At 41.0% G+C, this 19,004-nt stretch overlaps 1 protein-coding gene across 1 annotated transcript in view; it reads left to right on the top strand.

Annotated features, from left to right (window-relative positions):
- LOC126263618 (sodium- and chloride-dependent GABA transporter ine-like) overlaps nucleotides 1-19,004 on the top strand; it is a 357,286-nt gene that overhangs the window by 301,185 nt on the left and 37,097 nt on the right. Inside the window, exons 4-5 of the mRNA XM_049960708.1 lie at nucleotides 2,216-2,438; nucleotides 2,967-3,234. Coding sequence (XP_049816665.1) covers nucleotides 2,216-2,438; nucleotides 2,967-3,234 — 491 coding nt within the window. The remainder of the gene's footprint in view (nucleotides 1-2,215; nucleotides 2,439-2,966; nucleotides 3,235-19,004) is intronic.

The following is a 19,004-nucleotide window of genomic DNA, read 5'->3' as shown; positions in this document are numbered from 1 at the left end:
TTTCAGACAATGTTAGCATGTGTGTGGTAAGCATCGAAATTAATTTCTGAAAATAAAATATTTTTAAATGTAAACAGTTTTTTTTCTCTGAATCTTCGGAAGGAATGATGTAATTGCTCAAAGATTGCACTTGACAGATGTTCTCGTGCTGCAAGGGAATTTGCTTCAAATGTTTATACACAAAGTACCATTAATACAATACAAATTGAGGACATGGAACAGAGTAAATGAAAGAAACATTGTAAATTGATCAGGATTAAATTCTTATTTCTTTACTATCCCAAATCATTTGAGAAATTTTTTTGTTGTTATTTCCTTTGGATTAGTTACCCTTTGGATTAGTTACCCTTTGGATTAGTTACCCTTTGGATTAGTTACCCTTTGGATTAGTTACCCTTTGGATTAGTTACCCTTTGGATTAGTTACCCTTTGGATTAGTTACCCTTTGGATTAGTTACCCTTTGGATTAGTTACCCTTTGGATTAGTTACCCTTTGGATTAGTTACCCTTTGGATTAGTTACCCTTTGGATTAGTTACCCTTTGGATTAGTTACCCTTTGGATTAGTTACCCTTTGGATTAGTTACCCTTTGGATTAGTTACCCTTTGGATTAGTTACCCTTTGGATTAGTTACCCTTTGGATTAGTTACCCTTTGGATTAGTTACCTTATAACCCTCTCATGCCTACTAATTTTGAAACATAAAAAAATACAAATAAAAAAATTGCAGAATGCAACTGGAAATTGAACACAGGTTCTCCAATCTGCAGCCAGATGCCATGGTTACTACACCAGCAGCACCTTTGTTAAACAGTGTTTACGTTATGGATATATAAGTGGCAGTCAAAAACATTTTTTCCTCAATTTCTAGGAAAATATGTGTTTGCAGATCTCATGTATGTTGATGAAAAACACTCAGTTTTCAGTTACCTAGCAATCCCTTCAGTTCTGAGTCAACTGTGCATCAAAAACTCTTGGGGTACTTTTCTCAAAGATAGGGGGTGAGGGAACACATTGTTGAGCCAAAATATCTTAATCTTTCAATTTAGGTTGTGCAAAAGAGCAAACTGCCAAATGCAAGCCAAATCAGGTGGCCGTGTCTGTAGCCTTCTCCTTGTGAGTGATTTCAATTCCTTGCCTGTAAAGAGACTACTTAATTTGAGAATGGAAAATCCAGGTTGGAATGTAAAATATAATGAAAAGGGTAGTTGCTACTCGCTATAAAGTGGGGACTGTCGGAAAGTTAGCTTTCAGCCAACAAGACATTTGTCAAAAATAGAAAACATACAGACATGCACAAACTTGTGCAGATGCGGCTCACAAACGTATGACCACAGTCTCAGATAGCTGGAGCCAGACACACTTTATGCAACTCAGCATCTCTGCTTTATGTTGATTATTCAGTTTTTGCATATAATGTTGATGACTGATGGAATGATCTTTATATGTACTCATATGCTGGAGTCCACACAGAAAGCACATATATGACCCCCCTCTCCTCCTCCTCCCTTTGTTTTGTTTTTTCATCATCAGTCATCTGACAGGTTTGATGTGACCATCAAACTATTGTATTAATGGTACTTTGTGTATAAACATTTGAAGCAAATTCCCTTGCAGCACAAGAACATCTGTCAAGTGCAATCTTTGAGCAATTACATCATTCCTTCCAAAGATTCAGAGATGATCTTTCCATCTCAGAATAGCAATGGCAATGTATGACCTCAATTATTTGCTAGACATAGTCCAATATCTGACATGCTTTACAGTTTTCACTCTCTACATCTCCCTGTAGTATATGGAAATTATCCTCTGATGCCTTAGCAGCTGTCCTATCATCCTGTCCAATCCTAATGCAGTATTTTCCATATATTCCTTTTCTTGCTTATTCTGCAGAGAACCTCCTCATTCCTTACCTTACCAGTATATGACCATAAGAACTGATAAACAATCAGGTCGGTCAATGAAACATTATGTTAAAAATTGAATTCAAAAATTGACTGGTCATCCCAAAACATTCTACCAATTATGCTGAGAAACCATCAGAAATAACTCCAATCTATTTCGTTTAAGGTACCATTTTAACAGAACTTTTGTCATGTAGACAGTGTCACAGTCAATAGCTCATACTCTGATGTGCTAAAGGTAATTTTTTTTGTATACAGTATTTTTAAATCTCTTTCAAAATGTAAGAAAAAAATGATCTTTCTCTTTACTAGGCGCTGGACTGGCAAGTGTTGTAATATCGTTCATTATGTCCACATACTACAATGTCATTATTGCTTATGCAGTTTACTACTTTTTTACTGCATTTAAGACTGAAGTTCCATGGCATGAATGTGGTCATCGATGGAATACTAGAAACTGTTGGACTTCATCAAATCTGAAATTTAACTTCACAAAATCAAACAATTCCAAATCACCTACTGAAGAATTTTATGAGTGAGTAATAATTAAAGGATAAAGTATATGCTATTAATGAAATTTTATAAACAGTCAGTATTTTCAGAAATTTAGGTTTAACATTTGTTGCTCGGAAATTAAAAACTGAGAATGATAATTCAAACAGTGACCATTTTGTTTGTTATATGTTGCTTAAGTCTTACGGTTTCTGAGATGGAAAATGTATTGACAGAATCATTTGTGATGGACAGGGTGTTCTATAATTACTCTAGAAGAAATAAAATGAGTATGAAATAAGTCAATCTCTTTCTTTTCTCCATTGAATGGATCTCATACTTTTTCAAAATTTCTAGTTCAGATTTTACTTTAGGTGACCAGTATGTGTGAACCTCTCACAGGTCATTGTGTTCATGTAGCCATCCATTATTATTTTCATCCATAGTGTGTATGATTATTCTTTGTTAGTGTAATCCTAGTCCACTCATAAATTTGTATACAATTCTATTTAGTTATAATTTGATGGTATTTCAAGATATAAAAGTGTAAAGTGTTTTTTTGTTCCCTCAGGAATAAGGTCCTAAAAATGAGTGGTGGCATAGATGAGCTGGGAGACATAAGATGGGAGCTAGCAGCTTGTCTTCTAGTTGCCTGGATTCTTGTTTACTTCTCCATATGGAAGAGTGTTAAATCCTCAGGAAAAGTGATGTATTTTACCGCCACTTTCCCTTATATATTGATTATAGCTTTCTTAGCACGTGCACTCTCCCTGGATGGTGCAGATCGAGGTCTTAGATACTTTTTTCAACCACAGTGGCACCTTTTGGCAGATTCAAAGGTAAGAGTACTACTACTACTACTACTAATACTACTACTACTACTACTACTACTACTAACAGCACTGCCACCACCACCACAACCACAACCACTACTATTACTACCACCAAACCTACATCCCCCATCACAATTGTTGCAAGTAGCAAAAATGTTTGAGAAAAGTCCTTAACTTGCTAATCCTAGAGCTAGCTTGTTTTTACTGTTCTATGTGTTTTGTCGTCTCCTTAATGTATTGCTTATGATGCTAAACATAGGTCCAAATGACAATCAGAGTTAACTTTCCCAAACGTAAGGGAGAATGGGTGTAGGTGGGGCAGCTTGCATGCCTCAGCAACACAGATAACCATACCATAGGTGTAACCACAACAGAGAGGTTTTTGTTGAGAACTGTGGATTAAAACTGAAGAAACTGCAAAAAGGTTGGAAATTAAGAAGATGGGACCTGGATAAGTTGGAAGAACCAGAGTTTCAGAGGGAGCACTAGGCAGCAGTTGATAGAACAGGGGAAAGGTGTACAGTAGAAGATGCATGAATAGCTTTAAGAGATGAAATAGTGAAGGCAGCAGAGGATCAAATAGGTAGAAAGATAAAGCCTATTAGAAGTCCTTGGATAACATAGGAGATACTAACTTTAATTGATGAAAGGAGAAAATATAAAAATGCAGCAAATCAAGCAGGTGAAAGGAAATACAAATGTCTAAAAAACGAGATGAACAGGAAGTGCAAAATGGCTAAGCAGAAATGGCTAGAGGACAAATGTAAGGATATAGAAACATATTTCACTAGGGGAAAAAGAGATACTGCCTACTGGAAAATTGAAGAGCCTTTGGGAGAAGAGAGAAGCAGATGTTGAATATCAAGAGCTCAGGTGGAAAACCAGTCCTAGCAAAGAAGGAAAGGAGTATACAGAGCATCTTTAGAAGGGAGATGAACTTGAAGGTAATATAATAAGAATAGAAGAGGACGTAGATCAAGGTGAGATGGGAGATATGATACTGTGAGAAGAATTTGTAGAGAGCACTGAAAGATGTAAATCGAAACAAGGTGCCAGGAGCAGACAACATTCTGTCAGAAGTACTGATAGCTTTGGGTGAACTAGCTATGACAAAACATTTCCATCTTGTGTGAAAGAAGTATGTGATGGGCAAAATACCCTCAGACTTCAAGAAGACTGTAATATTTCCAATTCCACAAAAAGCATTTGCTGACAGGTGTGAAAATTGCCAAACTGTCAGCTTAGTAATTGTGTTTGCAAAATACTAAAACAAATTCTTTACAGAAGAAAGGAAAAGCTGGTAGAAAATAACCTCAGGGGTCATGAGTTTGGGTTTTGGAGAAATGTAGGAAGACACAAGGCAATATTGACCCTATGATTTACTTTAGAACTTAGGCTAAGCATTTGTAGACTGAGAGAAAGTTTTTGACAGTGTTGACTGGAATACCCTCTTTGAAATTCTAAAGGTTGCAGGGGTAAAATACAGGGCACAAAAGGTTATATACAACTTTTACAGAAACCAGATGGCAGTTATAAGCATCAAAGGTCATGAAAGTGAGGCAGTAGTTGAGAAGGGAGTGAGATAGGGTTGTAGCCTATCCCCAGTGTTGTTCAATCTGTACTTAGAGCAAGCAGTAAAGAAAACCAAAGAAAAATTTGGAATAGGAATTAAAGTTCAGGGAGAAGAAATAACAACTTTGAGGTTTGCTGGTGACATTGTAATTATGTCAAAAGACACCAAAGGTCTAGGAGTAGTTGTTGAACAGAAAGGAAATTGAGAGGAGGATATAAGATGAATATCAACAGAATTAAAATAAGGATAATGGAATGAAGTTGATTTAAACAAGTGATGCTGAGGGAATTAGATTAGGAAACAAGAAACTTAAAGTAGTAGATGAGTTTTGCTATTTGGGTGGCAAAATAGGATGATGATGATGATGATGATGGCCAAAGTAAAGGGGATATAAAGTGTAGACTAGCAATCTCTAGAAAAGCATTTCTGAAGAAGAGATATTTGTTAAGTGTTAGGAAGTCTTAGCTGAAGGTATTTGTCTGGAATGTAGCCATGTATGGAAGTGAAATGCGGATGTTAAACAGTTTGGACAAGAAGAGAACAGAAGTTTTTGAAATTTGATACTGCCAAAGAATGCTGAGGATTAGTTGGGTAGATCATGTAACTAATGAAGTGGTACTGAATAAAATTGTGGAGACAAGGAATTTGTGGTACGACTTGACAATTCCGTATTGGAAGTGAAGAGTGTGTGTGTGTGGGGGGGGGGGGGGGAGGTAAAAAACTATAGAGAGAGACCAAGGGATGAATACAGTAAGCAGATTCAGAAGGATTAAATAGCAGTAAATATTCGGAGATGAAGAGGATTGCACAGGATAGAGTAGCATTGAGAGCTGCATCTAACCAGTTTTTGGACTGAAGACCACAACAGCATCCACCCAGTGACTTCTACGGATCATATTGTGACAAATCATCAGTTTTATAATGGAAGGAAGTTTAGCAAACACCTAATAATGTCTGATCACTTCTTACTTTCCTTATGGTTAATAGTATTGTGCAAGGCCTCGACTGGAGGCCTGTTTTCCACCTTATGCATCCAACCTGTTGTGTGTAACTGTATAGTATGGATGAGTGCTCGTGTAGTACAGTGTGTTGTATTTTCATATGAGTAGGGAATGAAAGGAAAGAGCTAATAGTACCAGTGGAGCTGTTAAGCTTAACATCCTCATAAGACAGATGGATCAAAGTCAATAGTATCACATGTCCTCATTCTGTGAGAAATTATGAAAAAGTACAGAATTTAACCTAAAACATTGGCATAGTCTCATCATTTGGAGCCTTACACCACTACGTCTCCTATAACTACTACCTAAATAGAAATGACAAAATCTCTTACACTAAAACATAAGTGTGTACATATGTGATCAGAGACTGATTTCTGATTACTAAATACTGTTTATACTCTTTCTTTTCTAGCATCCACCCTGTCATATAGGGTGCATGTTTTCATGATTTGTCAAATTTTGTTTTATTTTAAAATTGTGACCAGTAGCTCTTTCTGTCACCATTGTCATATGTAAACCTAAGGGTGCAAAGTTGTGTGTGTCATCAGTCTATGAACTGTGTAAACTATGTTCTGTGTGTTGTTGTACTTTGACTGTTTGTGTATCATATTTTCTGAAGTGTCGATTGAGGCTCAGCCTATTTACCCGACTGCCCATTGTACCTGACCAATTGTCATGTATCTACCACATGGATACAATTGAGTTCTGCTTCACCTCCTCAATTGCAAATCAAGCCATATGAGCAGGACTACTGAGGACTATTTCTGCAGCTTCAAAAGAAACTGAGAAAATAACATCATAAGATTTAGTAAAAAACATTCTAAACTAAGCATTACAAGCTGAATATTGAATTACTGCACTTAAAGCACCCAAAGCTTCTACAAAGTCTTCAGTTGTTGTGATTAAAATTCTTCTGGGTATTATGCCGTGTCATTGCTAAAAACTAACAACAATAATAAACGGCCTTCCTCAGGGCACGACGAGCCGTTCTCTGAGGAAGGCCGTTGCAATTCAGCCGAAACGTCAGTTTTAGTTTATTATTATTGTTAGTTTTTAGCAATGATGCGACATAATACCCAGAAGAATTTTAATCACTATGACACCGGCTGTGGAAGCTTAAGTTCTTATATCTTCAGTTGTTATTTAGATGCATTTAATGAAATCTTTCCTCCTAAAACTCATTGGAAGAAATCTGAATAAACTAAAGTGCTGCTGTAGGGATAAAGAAAAGCTTTAGTATCAAGTAAAGTCGCCCAGTAAGCTAAAATTTAGCAGAAATATTGAGTCTATGAAGTACATTGAGCAGTTTAAAGCTATATTTGCAGAAGTTCTCTTTGGCAGTTGAAAGGAAAGCTTGGTGTGTGTGTGTGTGTGTGTGTGTGTGTGTGTGTGTGTGTGTGTCAAACCATCAGTGTCAGCACAAATGTAAAGCTGACAGTGGCTCAACAACAAAGTCAAGAAGCAGAACAGAAGAAGAGGAAATGGAACTCGATGTGTGCAAAGATGAGCACCTAGGTAAACACAAAATGTGACGAGTGCGATCAACTGACACTAACATATGTAAGCAGAGCTTGGCACAAGCTGAAGGCCAGATCCAAGATAGTTGAAATCTTTCTTAGAACTGGTGATCCAGGCCTAACTGAAGGGTAAACATCTGACAAGGGAATAGTCCAATCTAACATGTTGAAACTGCCCCAAAAATTTTTGTGCAGGAGAAAGTACTATAAGAAATACAATGTCAGAATTTTAGCTGCTAAGACCCACTGCAAATATGTTTAAGAAAATGCCAAAGTCTTAGCTCACCAGGCAGCTGGAGAAAAGTACTCCCTCACCATAACTGTAGCAGAAAGTGCATGTGCATTGCAACAGATACACATCCTTTACTGATGGCAGTTGGGAAACAGGTAACATTGCACAATATGATCACAATTTGGAAAGTAAATTCCCATTTCCGTTAATTATTTTGCTGACACAGTTGTTCAGTTACTATTAGAATGCAGTCAAAATCAGCTACTTCTCCTGAATACCTACATATGTGCTACCTGTAGTTAATTTCTGGAATTCATTCAGATGAAGACATTTGACTAGACATTTTGTATTGTATTGTATTGTATATTTATTGGTCCTGTGAATCATACACTGTACAGGGGTACATAATGATATAGGACAAGTCAAATAATTTGCAATAAAATTTAACAGAAAAACTATTGTATGATTTTCAGTATCTAGCAATATAACTCTAACATATGGGAATAACATTTCACAAATACACAAATAAATTTTACACGCACACATTTCATACTTTCGGCCTTGATTATGCAGACACACACATATATGTAATAGACCACATATAATACACAGATAAATCTACATGTACACATTTCTTATTTTGGCCTTAGTTGTATAAACTATTTAAGTTTTTCACATATTTACATTGTAGATAAAAATTCATCAACACTTTAGTAGCAATTCTGTAGCAAGTAGTCACTCACTGCAGACAAGAGTTGCGTGTGCAGTCGATGAATGCGATGACACTTTTTTATACAATAATACCAGTGATAAATATCAGTGGTTTATGGTTCTGTGGCTTTATATCTGCCTTCAGGAACCTCAAGCAAATTAGGGCACCAAACTTTTAAAAAAGGACTATTTAGTTGTAAAAATCTTGTAATCAATCTAGCAAAATCTGCAATACTACATCTAAAATGTCTTCCTACAAGTTGCAGAAAATCATTGATTGCTTCTGTTGGACTCTTGGCCTGGACATAACATTATGTCTGTCTTTAGGAGGAGGATGAAAAGACTGTTAATATAATTTGGATTCCACATGGAACTAATTGTGTGATTCAAGCCCTAAATAAAGAAATTTTTTGACAGTGTAAAGTATTTTTCAGAAGATTGCTGGGCAATATGATTTCTAGTAGCTCTTTGTCATTTCAGGTTTATTAGCATAAAGGTATTGTTAAACTTCAGTCATTTGAGCTTTGTCAGTTTACAACATCATATTTTTACAAATTCAATCAAGTATGCAGCACAACATGCAGAACAACAGCCACAACCATTTTATATTCTGTCTCGATTCCGTCCAAATAAAGCAAGTAATTATTGTGAAGTGCCTGAATGCATAAATTTGTATTTTATCAGGTGTGTCTTGTGAAATTAAAATATTATTTTTCGTCATGGAGCACAATTTCACATTTTTGTGATGATTACAGGGAATGAACAAGGAACTGTTTCATTGTTAATAAGATACACATTATTCAACAAGTGTCACAAGAACTGTGCTACAGGAATTGCTATAATTTCATGCTGATACGTCCCAAATGGTGGAAGTAATCTGTGATGTAACACTGCCTTGATTTTGCTTCCTTTGCCAGTCATTTGTGTAACAATTACATCTGCAACAGTTTATCTGTCAATATTAACTACAAATTATCCAAAATATTAATGATTTGAGACATTTTTTGTGTGGTTTAAGTGCTTAAAATTCATGTTGTGCAATTCCTTTGTCACAGATATGTGTCCTTATTTGTCAGATCGTGCACTAGTCAGACAGGGTTGCACAAACCACTGTTAAAAACTGTTATTCATGCAGCAAAACTGGGCAATTTCAATTCTTTTTTTAACACTTGCATTGCACCTTAGCAGCTAAAATTTTGAGTGTGTTTCTGTTGGCGTATTCCTCCTGTGTGAAAAATTTCTGGGTATGTTTTGGCAGGTCATATTGTATCATTCCCTTGTGAGTCAGTGCCTCCGCCCATGCCACGCTTTGTGTGCACCCTCCATGACAGTGTTCTGTACTGTTCCACTGTGATATCTACACCAGTTCATCTGCATCCATCTTGATGTACTCTAGGAGGCATGCTAAATCCCTTCCCCCATGAAAAGGCCATGTATGGCCGAAAATCCCGTAGTTTCTCCCTTGACATCCATCGGAAAACCAGCAAGAGGGCGAGATTCCCCAGCAGCGAATCAGCTGCTGAAGGTGACAACACTGATGCAGGTAGCTCCACCAGAAAGGCTGAAGATTACAGAGGCTGCAGTGGCAGTTGGTCGATTAGGCTTGACAGAGGCCAGGACTCAACCCTTGGTGAATGGCAGGAGGAGGGCCCTCAGTCAGATTTCATGGGCTCCACATCGCCAGTCGTGGGAGCTATTCTCATTAGCACCCCAGTTCGCCATCGAAGGAAGGGCAGCAGGGATGCTTACTGCCACAGCTGTGAGCCCCTCACCAGACCAGTGTTGTGACTGACCCCATAGCCCAATCAGATTGGAGACAGCAGTGCTGTGAGTCCCACAGCTGCTCCCAATCAGCATCCACCGCAAACAAATGCTGAGCTTTGGGGCTACTACATCTGCAGCCATCCTTGCTGTCAACTAGACGGTGAGGTCCAAAGGGCAGCTCTTTGAGGAAAATGGGGCAGATCGCAATGGTATGGGACATGTGACTTAGGTTGCAACAAGTCCAAGAGACTCCATGACTGGTACCCATGCAAACTCTCCATCAGACTCCACCAGTTAATTGGTGTCACCCAGGATATGCAGCTAGAAAAGTAGGCAGTGCATGATCATGGAAGTCAACAAACGTGGACTTCAGGCTTGAACATTCACATGACTTGGTCCACTTCAGAGTTAGAAGCTGGATGAAACAGAGTGGTAGTCAGATGCTAGATACCACTGCAGATGGAAAAATCCACAAACCCCTGCACCACAAATTTCTGACTGTTATCAGAGTCAAGGAGAGCCCTTGATAACAAAAATTACCCAAACTGTGCAAATAGTGGCTGTTGACATCATGTAGGACAATTTGGCAATGTACAAAAAATTCAATAATGCACAGACCACCAACCACCTCATGCTGCCCAGAAAAGCCCTGCAAAGTTGACGTTCACCCTGTCCCAAGAGTGCTCCAGGGCTGGCAAAGGGGAAAACTGACATGTCAGCACAGCCTGAGTCTGTGCACAGGTTGCATAAGCCCACATAAGGTGTTAAGCACTGTAATCAGTCACCGGCCAGCAAGAGTGACACCGTGCCAAAGCCTTCAAGCGAGAGATATCTCTGTGCAACACATGCAGCAACTGGAATATGTGAGAACTCATTACTGGAGGGATGGCCATTTGACAGCTTTGATCCTCCATGGTAGGCACGAGAATCCCCTGGACAACAGTGAGCTGATCCCAAACTTAGGCCACCTTTCGATCGAACTCTGGATCAGGGCTCACCACTCTTTGGTGAGTACATGCTTGGCTACCATGGGGCCGCAGCCTTTGCAGTGCTAATTCCCTTTCTGTGCCACATGTCTATCCTCCGGCTGTTCTTTTCCCTTCCCATGGGGACTAAGTCGTATGTCTTCGGGAAACCGAAGTTCTTGGTGGAACTATGTATGGCTTCGTCCTGTCCACCCGTCTTTCTTTCCCTGTCCTTCCTTTTCTTACCCTTCCTCCACTTTTTCATTTGAGGTCTCTTTTTCTGTGTCTTCTTCTTCCTCCCCCCTGTGTGTTCCTGAAGGCCAGCCCATGCATATGACATGTAACTGGGTAATGCATAATTCCCAGCACTAGGTTGACAAGTAGGGCTTGTACATGCCTCCTGGTAAAGGCCAAGCCCAGGGAGGGGTGATTGTCTGAGCTGATACCTTCCTCTATGCTGATTGGTCCCTCTATCTGGAGTCTAGGAGGTGTGGACAATCACCTAAGGTGGATGATCCCTCCCTGAGTGCCCCCCCCCCTCCCCCCACCCCCACCCCAGAAGGTAGGAGCTTGCCATTGGAAATGCTGGCTATCTTGGGGGACTTCTCTGCAATGAGTTTCTCATCTCAAAAACATAAATGGGTTGGTAAGAAAGAATCAATGCCTCTTCTAGCCACACAATGATACCTTGTGGTGTCACGCTCTGAAGATGGTCATAATTTCACGACAGTTAATTCATTTGTTATTCAGAAGGGTGTAGATGCCATTACTGGTCCTGTAAAGTCCTGCTCTCAGATGTGTAGTGAGACATTGCTTTGGAGACAGATAACACTTTTCAAGTACAGAAACTGCTTAACGCAACACTTCTCCACAGTTATCCTGTTAAAGTAGAGGCCCACCCCACTCTGAATTCCTCCCATGGTGTTATATACACTCAGCTGCTTGATGGCCTGACTGAAGCTGAAATAACAGCCTGTCTCACTGACCAGGGAATGGCTGCAGTTCACTGTGTCACGAAAAGGGTTGATAAAGGAACAGGGCCAACCCACACTTCATTCCCCACATTTGCCCATGTGGTACATCTGCCAAAAATGAAGGCTGGTTACAAAGCTATTACTGTCATATATCCCGTATCCCACACATTTCTATAAATGTCAGTGTTACAATAACACTTGTAAATCTGGTGAAAAGCAGCCAAATGTGTAACCTGTGGCAGAAGCACTCATGAGGGGGTGTGGCCACCTCCTTCCCCTCATTGTATCAACTGCAAGGGTGATCATGTTGCTTCCTCCTGTGACTGTCCAGTGTTCCTCAGTGAGAGAGCTTTCAGGAGATCTTGGTGAAGGAAAAGGTTCCTACTAACATTGCTCAAAAAAATGTTAGCTAGTCACAAACCTTGTACACCACCGTCTGGAAACTGTAAGTACAGTTCTTTCCACACCCTGACCTACAAAGTACATGGCTACGCAGACTTGAGACTTTGTTTAGTGCCATGGTTGTGAAATCGTTCAGCTCCAGTGTCACACCCTCACCTTCACTTGCTATGGGCACACACCATACAAACAAAGCTTCACCTGCGCCAGCCAAATCACATGCCTCACAAAGAGAAGCAAAGAAGTCCAAAGAGGAGTACTCCTGTGTTGACTTTCTGCACACATCTAGCCAATTGACATTTGGGTACGTACCTGAAAAATGCCAAGGTTCTGAACTCCTGTGTTGACTTTCTGCACACATCTAGCCAATCGACATTTGGGTACGTACCTGAAAAATGCCAAGGTTCTGAACAGTCCAACAAGACAAACAATCCTCCCCTCCCCTCCTCCACCTCAGTGTTCTTGTTCAACAGTGTTACCACGCGATAACCTAAACTGACTGACCTCCATTTCACTGGGACGCACTGCCAACAACTGTTGAGCTAATGGACCAGGATCTTCCAGCCTCTGAACCTGGTCATTGTGCACATTTGACTTCTGGCACTTGGCAGCCTACATGGTGACTGCCCCTTTATTTGACCCATATCCTGTCAATCATTGGAAATGGTTATTCTCAAGTGGAACATTAGCGGCATTAGATCCAATATGGTTGAATTACAGCTCCACTTGCACTCATACTGTCCAGTTGTTTCCTGCTTCCAGGAAACAAAATTACATCCTCATGATGACCCCCCACACTTCTCTTCAGTCCATTTCGACCTTCTCCCTGAGGTGGGGACTCTGTCTCATGGAGGAGTCATGATGCTCATGTAAGACAATGTCTATAGTCATATAGTTTTCTTGCACACCCAGCTACAAGCTGTTGCTGTCCATCTTTCCCTTCAAGGTTTCACCTCTCTTTGCGACATCTACTCACCTCCATCTTCTGCTGTCATCTGTGCAGGCATTTTGCGACATATTTCTCAATTTCCTCCTCCCTTTTTGCTGCTTAGCAACTTCAATGCTCACCACCCCGTTTGGGGCTCTCCACGATCCTGTTTGAGAGGCTGTCTCCTTGTAGATATTTCCAACCAGCTCAATCCAATCTGTGTGAACATGGGCACACCCACTTTTTTTCCAATTCCATGCACTCCTTTTCCCACTTGGACCTTCCGATCTGTACTGCTCAGCTTGCTTGTCATCTCAAGTGGTCTTTTCTCTCCAACATTCACCTGAGTGAGCAATTCCCCAGTGTCATTTGTTTGCTAATGCCTATCCCATCTGTGCAGCCAACCAACTGGCAGCTCCACTCCTCACTGGCCACTTTCAATGAACACCATTTCCCCTGCATTGATGACCAGGTAGAATACCTTACAAACACTATTCTTTCTGCTGTGGAATGTTCCATACCTCTTACTTCTCCCTCGCCATGACATGCCGCATCTCCCGGTGGACTGACGCATGCTGCAATGCAGTCTGCATGCGGAGATGAGCTCTCCGCCTTGTCACCACATTTTCGGGGATAGCAATAGAGCTAGTTGGTTTCCTTTTCAAAGCTTTTTTTAACAGTTTTACTCCCTCTTCAGTTGTTTGGGGTAATCTCTGTTAGATTTCATTCCTGGTTCCTGGTCTGATGGTAGCAAATAATATCACTGTAGATGCACTTGATATCTTGTACAACATGGGCTGATATTTTGCAGACTGTTTGAGATTCATCCACTACCATCCTGCCTTCCTTTCTCTGAAATGGGTGGTGGAGGCAAGTTTTACTATGAGGGAGTTTACATGTGCACTCTCTTTGCCCCTGTCATCCACTCCATGACGAGACAGCATTCACATTCTCATGTTGCAACACCTATCTCCTGAGGACCTACACTTTCTCCTCCATACATATAGCCACATTTGGAAAGATGGTGCATATCCCAGTCACTGGCGTGAGACTGTTGTCATTCCCATACCTAAGCCTGGTAAGGACAAACACCTTTCATCCAGCTACCACCCAATTTCCCTCACCAGTAGCATCTGCAAGGTGCTGGAACATACATTTAATGGTTGGCTGGAGTGCTGGCTCGAGTCTGGGAACTTCCTCACTAACACCCAATGTGGATTCTGTTGGCACCGCTCTGCAGTTGATCATCTCATCACCTTGTCGACTCATATAATGAATAAGTTTTTGCAGAAGTGGCAAACTGTGGTCGTGTTTTTTGGTTCGGTTTATACCAGTTCCTTGTCTGTCCAAAACTGGATGGATGTATCATAAGTTTGTCTGCATGTCCATCTATTTTATGTCATATTAGCACCATACACCATTGTGAAATGTGTTTAGCCACTGGTGCCTTCTGTGTTAGTCCCATTTGAAAGTATTTATGCTGGGGCTGCTGACTTAATGTTATCCCGTCAGTGGGATGTTCTCCTCAGTCGTTACATGAGCCATCAGTCTTCTAGGCCCAGTCACCCATCCTATGCTGCCATTTTTGATGATTCCCTTGATTGACAGTATTAGCTCCCCCACCTCCTCTGTTGCCTCCTGGAGTTCGCTTTCATTTTCTGCTTTGACAGCTTTGGTTTACACTCCCTGCCATGTTTCCAATGGGTGCAAGCTCTTCACTTCCCTACATACGTGCTGATGTATACGTTCATTTCAAACTCCATTCACTTCCTAAGGACACTACTCCTGGCCTGGTGTATTGCAACGAGTTTCTCACACTTCGCACGTGGCTTAGGGGCTGTGTCGTCTTTGTCTACACTGACAGTTCCAAGACCAACCGTTGTGTCAGATGTGGCTTTGTACTTGGCGATGGTCCTTTTCAATATTGGCTTCTTGACCAGAGCTTGCTTTTTACTGCTGAGCTCTATGCCCTTTATCAGGCCATCCAGCAGAGCTGGCATCATGGTCTTCCAAATTGTGTCATCTACTCAGATTCCCTCAGTGCCCTTCACACTTTGTATTCAGTCCACCCTTTAGTACATTGGATCCTACATTGCCTCCACTCACTCACTCACTCACTCACTCACTGTCGGGGGGAAGCCAATGTGGTATTCCTATGGGTTCCTGGTTACATTGGCATGTATGGGTTCCTGGTTACATTGGCATACCATGAAACGAGGCTGTTGGTGCTGCAGCAAAGGCTGTAGCTCTCCTCCCTTGGCCTGCTAGTTATTCTGTTCCCTTGGGTGATCTTCGTGTCGCTGTCTGTCAGCATGTAGTATCACTTCGGAGTGAAACAAACTCCGGGACATTAAACCTTTTCCATTAGCACAATGACTTCCTCTCAGCCATCACATCCTGAGGAGGTCATTTTAGCCCGGCTGAGTATAGAGTATAGGATACTGTCATTTCAGTCACTGCCATTTACTAAGTGGTGATCTAGCCCCACTCCGTGCCTATTGCTCTCAACCCTTGACAGTACACCACTTTCTGATCAAGTGCCCATTTTTTAACTATTTACATTTATATCTACATTTGCCATGTGCTTTATCAGATGTTTTAGTGGATGACACACATTCTGTTGTTCTCGTCTTACTTTTTATTCACTGCAGTAGCATGGTAAAGCATGTCAACGATGTTTTGAGAAATTTTCCCTAGGGACATCCTTGGCCTTACTGCTTTTCTTTTAAAGTTGCTTGATTGGATTTTTGCCTTTTTGCCTCAGGTTTTTATTTTGTACTTTTTTCCTTATATTATGATATGGGTACTTGTGACCTTAGAAGTTTTGTGGCATAAAGCACCAACCTAAAAAAAATTGGATCAGGATCATGATAGTGCATCAATGTTTGCATGCTGGGCAGTGGTCCAGTAACAAATATCATAACTGTAATTACTGAGACACCTGTGGGCAGTCTCATGTGGTAGCTTAGACTGAGGGCTGAATAAGGAAACCAGGGAACTGTGGTCAGTGATGAGTAAGAACTTTGCTCCATACAAGAAAACATGAAACTTTTTAATACCAAAAATGATAGCCAGTGCCTCCTTTTCCATCTGCAAGTAGTTATGTTGTGCCATAGAAACTGTCTTCGAAGCCTCGATGATGGGCTGCTCCATGCCAACTGAGTTCCATTGCAACAAAACCACACCAGTCCACACCAATAACATACTGGGATGCGTCAGCTACTAGGATTAATGGTATACCAAGCATAAAGGAAGCCAAACATAGAGCAGAGTGCGAATACTGCTTGAGGTATTCAAAAGCCTGTTGACAGTCCACAGATCACACAAACCTGATGTCCTTTTTATGAAGCTATTTAAAGAAATGGCAAGTGTCCACAGCCTGAGGGATGAACTTAGCTGTCAGTTGGATGGGGGCTTTGATGTGCTCATCCATAGGATTGAAGCCATCATTGCTAAGCACATCTCAAAAAATGCACTTTCGGGTAGAAAAACTGCATTTTTCCAGGTTTCATCCACGGCAGTTCTCCAGGAGACATTGGAAGACCTCCTTCAGCACTCATCTTGTGTAAAGTCTATTACCCAGATGTCATCAAGATAGTTTACACAACATGGAATATCCTGAATCCACTGCTTCAAATAGCGTTGACATATTCCTGGCATAGACAAAATTCCAAAAGGCAAGCAATTAAACTGGGAAAACCCAAAGTAGGTGTTAAGCACCAAGAAATTCTGAGAAGCTACATCCAATGGCAGCTGCAGGTATGCATGACACAAATCAAGGCTTGAAAAATACTGCCGCTGCACAACTTTACAAATCCATGACACATTGCGGGGGGTCTGTCTGTTTAAAATTACTGCAAAGGTGCAGGGAACCATCTGGCTTCTGAATCACTACCAAAGGTGTGGCCCATTGACTCACCAGATAGGAGAAATGATGCCATGACCATACCAATTCTGCACCTCCATCTTGACCTTTTTGTGTATGGAAAAGGGAATGGGTTGGGTGCAATAACATTTAGATATCATAATGGCTTAAGGGAGACATGTGCCTTGAAATGTTCTGCCCAAACCAAGATATCCTTAAACAGCTGGTCATATGACTGTCATAAGAAGTCTAAATCTTGAAAGGGATTCAGTTGAGTCAGTAAATGTACACATCCTTGTCAACTATCTGGAAGTCAAAAACAGGAAAGACTTCTTCTTCTTCTTCTTCTTCTTCTTCTTCTTTATCGTCGCCTTGTCCCACGTCATGTAGGGTTGGCGTTGCTCTTCTGGATCCTTCTCCTTCATAGTATTCTAGCCATTGCCTCTTCCTTCTTCCATCCTTTCTCCCTTAGGTCCCCGGATATATTATCCTTCCACCTCACCTTCGGTCTTCCTCTTCTTCTCGCTCCTTCAATCTTTGTATCTTCAACTCTGTTTCCGATATACTCTTCCCCTTTTCTCTGTAAGTGTCCGTACCATCTTAGTCTGCTCTCTTGTATCTTTTTCCCCATGGGTCCCACTTTCACAGCTCCTCTAACAAATTCATTTCTAATCCTGTCCTTCCTTGTTACCCCACACATCCACGTCAGCATCCTCCTTTCCGCCACTTCGATCTTCCTTTCCTGGGCTACTGTGATTGGCCATGTCTCTGCCCCGTATATCATAGCAGGCCTTACCACCACCTTGTACACTTCCCCTTTCAACCAAATGCTCACATTCCTGTCACATAACACTCCACTCATTTTCCTCCAGTTGTTCCAACCACAATTTATTCGGTGTTGTATCTCGCTTTCCAGTTCTCCGTCCCTCTGTATGTATGACCACAGGTATTTAAATTTGCAGACTGATTTCAGCTCATCATCCTGGATCTTGCAAGACCTCATCTGCACATCCTTCAGTGCTAAATATTCTGACTTTGTCCTGCTAATTTTCATCCCTCTTTCTTCTAGTGCCTTCCTCCAGTCCTCCAGCTTTTCCTCAAGTATGTTGATGCTCTTCTCACAAAAAACCACATCATCCACAAACATCATATTCCAAGGCGCTTCCTTCTTCACATCTTTCACCAGCACATCCATAATCAGGTCATAGAGGTGGGACTAAGTGCAGGCCCTTGATGTAACCCTACTTTTATTGGAAACTCCTTTGTCATGCCCACACTACTTCTCACCTGTGTCATTGCTCCTCTGTACATTTCCTTCACTAACCTCACATACTTCTCTGGTACACACTACTCTCTCATGCTTCTCCATATTTCGTCCCTTGGGACTCTGTCATATGCGTTCTCCAAATCAATGAAAGCCATATGTAGATCTGGTTGTAGTTCCCCGTGTCTCTCCACTATCTGCCTTAAAGCATGTATTTCATCAGTCGTTCCTCTTCCAGGCATGAACCCAAACTGTTCTTCACACACCACAGTCTCCTTGTGTAATCTTGCTTCTATAACTCTTTCCCAAATTTTCATTGTGTGTGCCATCAGCTTAATACGTCTATAGTTACTGCAGTCCTGCACATCACCTTTCCCCTTAAATATTGGGATCAGTACTCTAGTTCTCCACTCGTCTAGCATCTCCTCCTGTTGCCAAATCTTCTCCATTAAATCCCAAAGGAGCTCAATTCCCTTTTTACCGAGACACTGGTCTAGGCCAACTGCCTTCCCATTTTCCATCTTTTCAACTGCCCATTCGACTTCATCTCTACTTATATCCATCGTTAATCCTTTGTTTGCCC

This window comes from Schistocerca nitens, chromosome 1, assembly GCF_023898315.1.
Source record: "Schistocerca nitens isolate TAMUIC-IGC-003100 chromosome 1, iqSchNite1.1, whole genome shotgun sequence".
In the NCBI taxonomy this organism is placed as follows: Eukaryota; Metazoa; Arthropoda; class Insecta; order Orthoptera; family Acrididae; genus Schistocerca; species Schistocerca nitens.
Note: the sequence above shows the minus strand (reverse complement) of the source record. Positions and strands in the feature narration are given on the sequence as shown.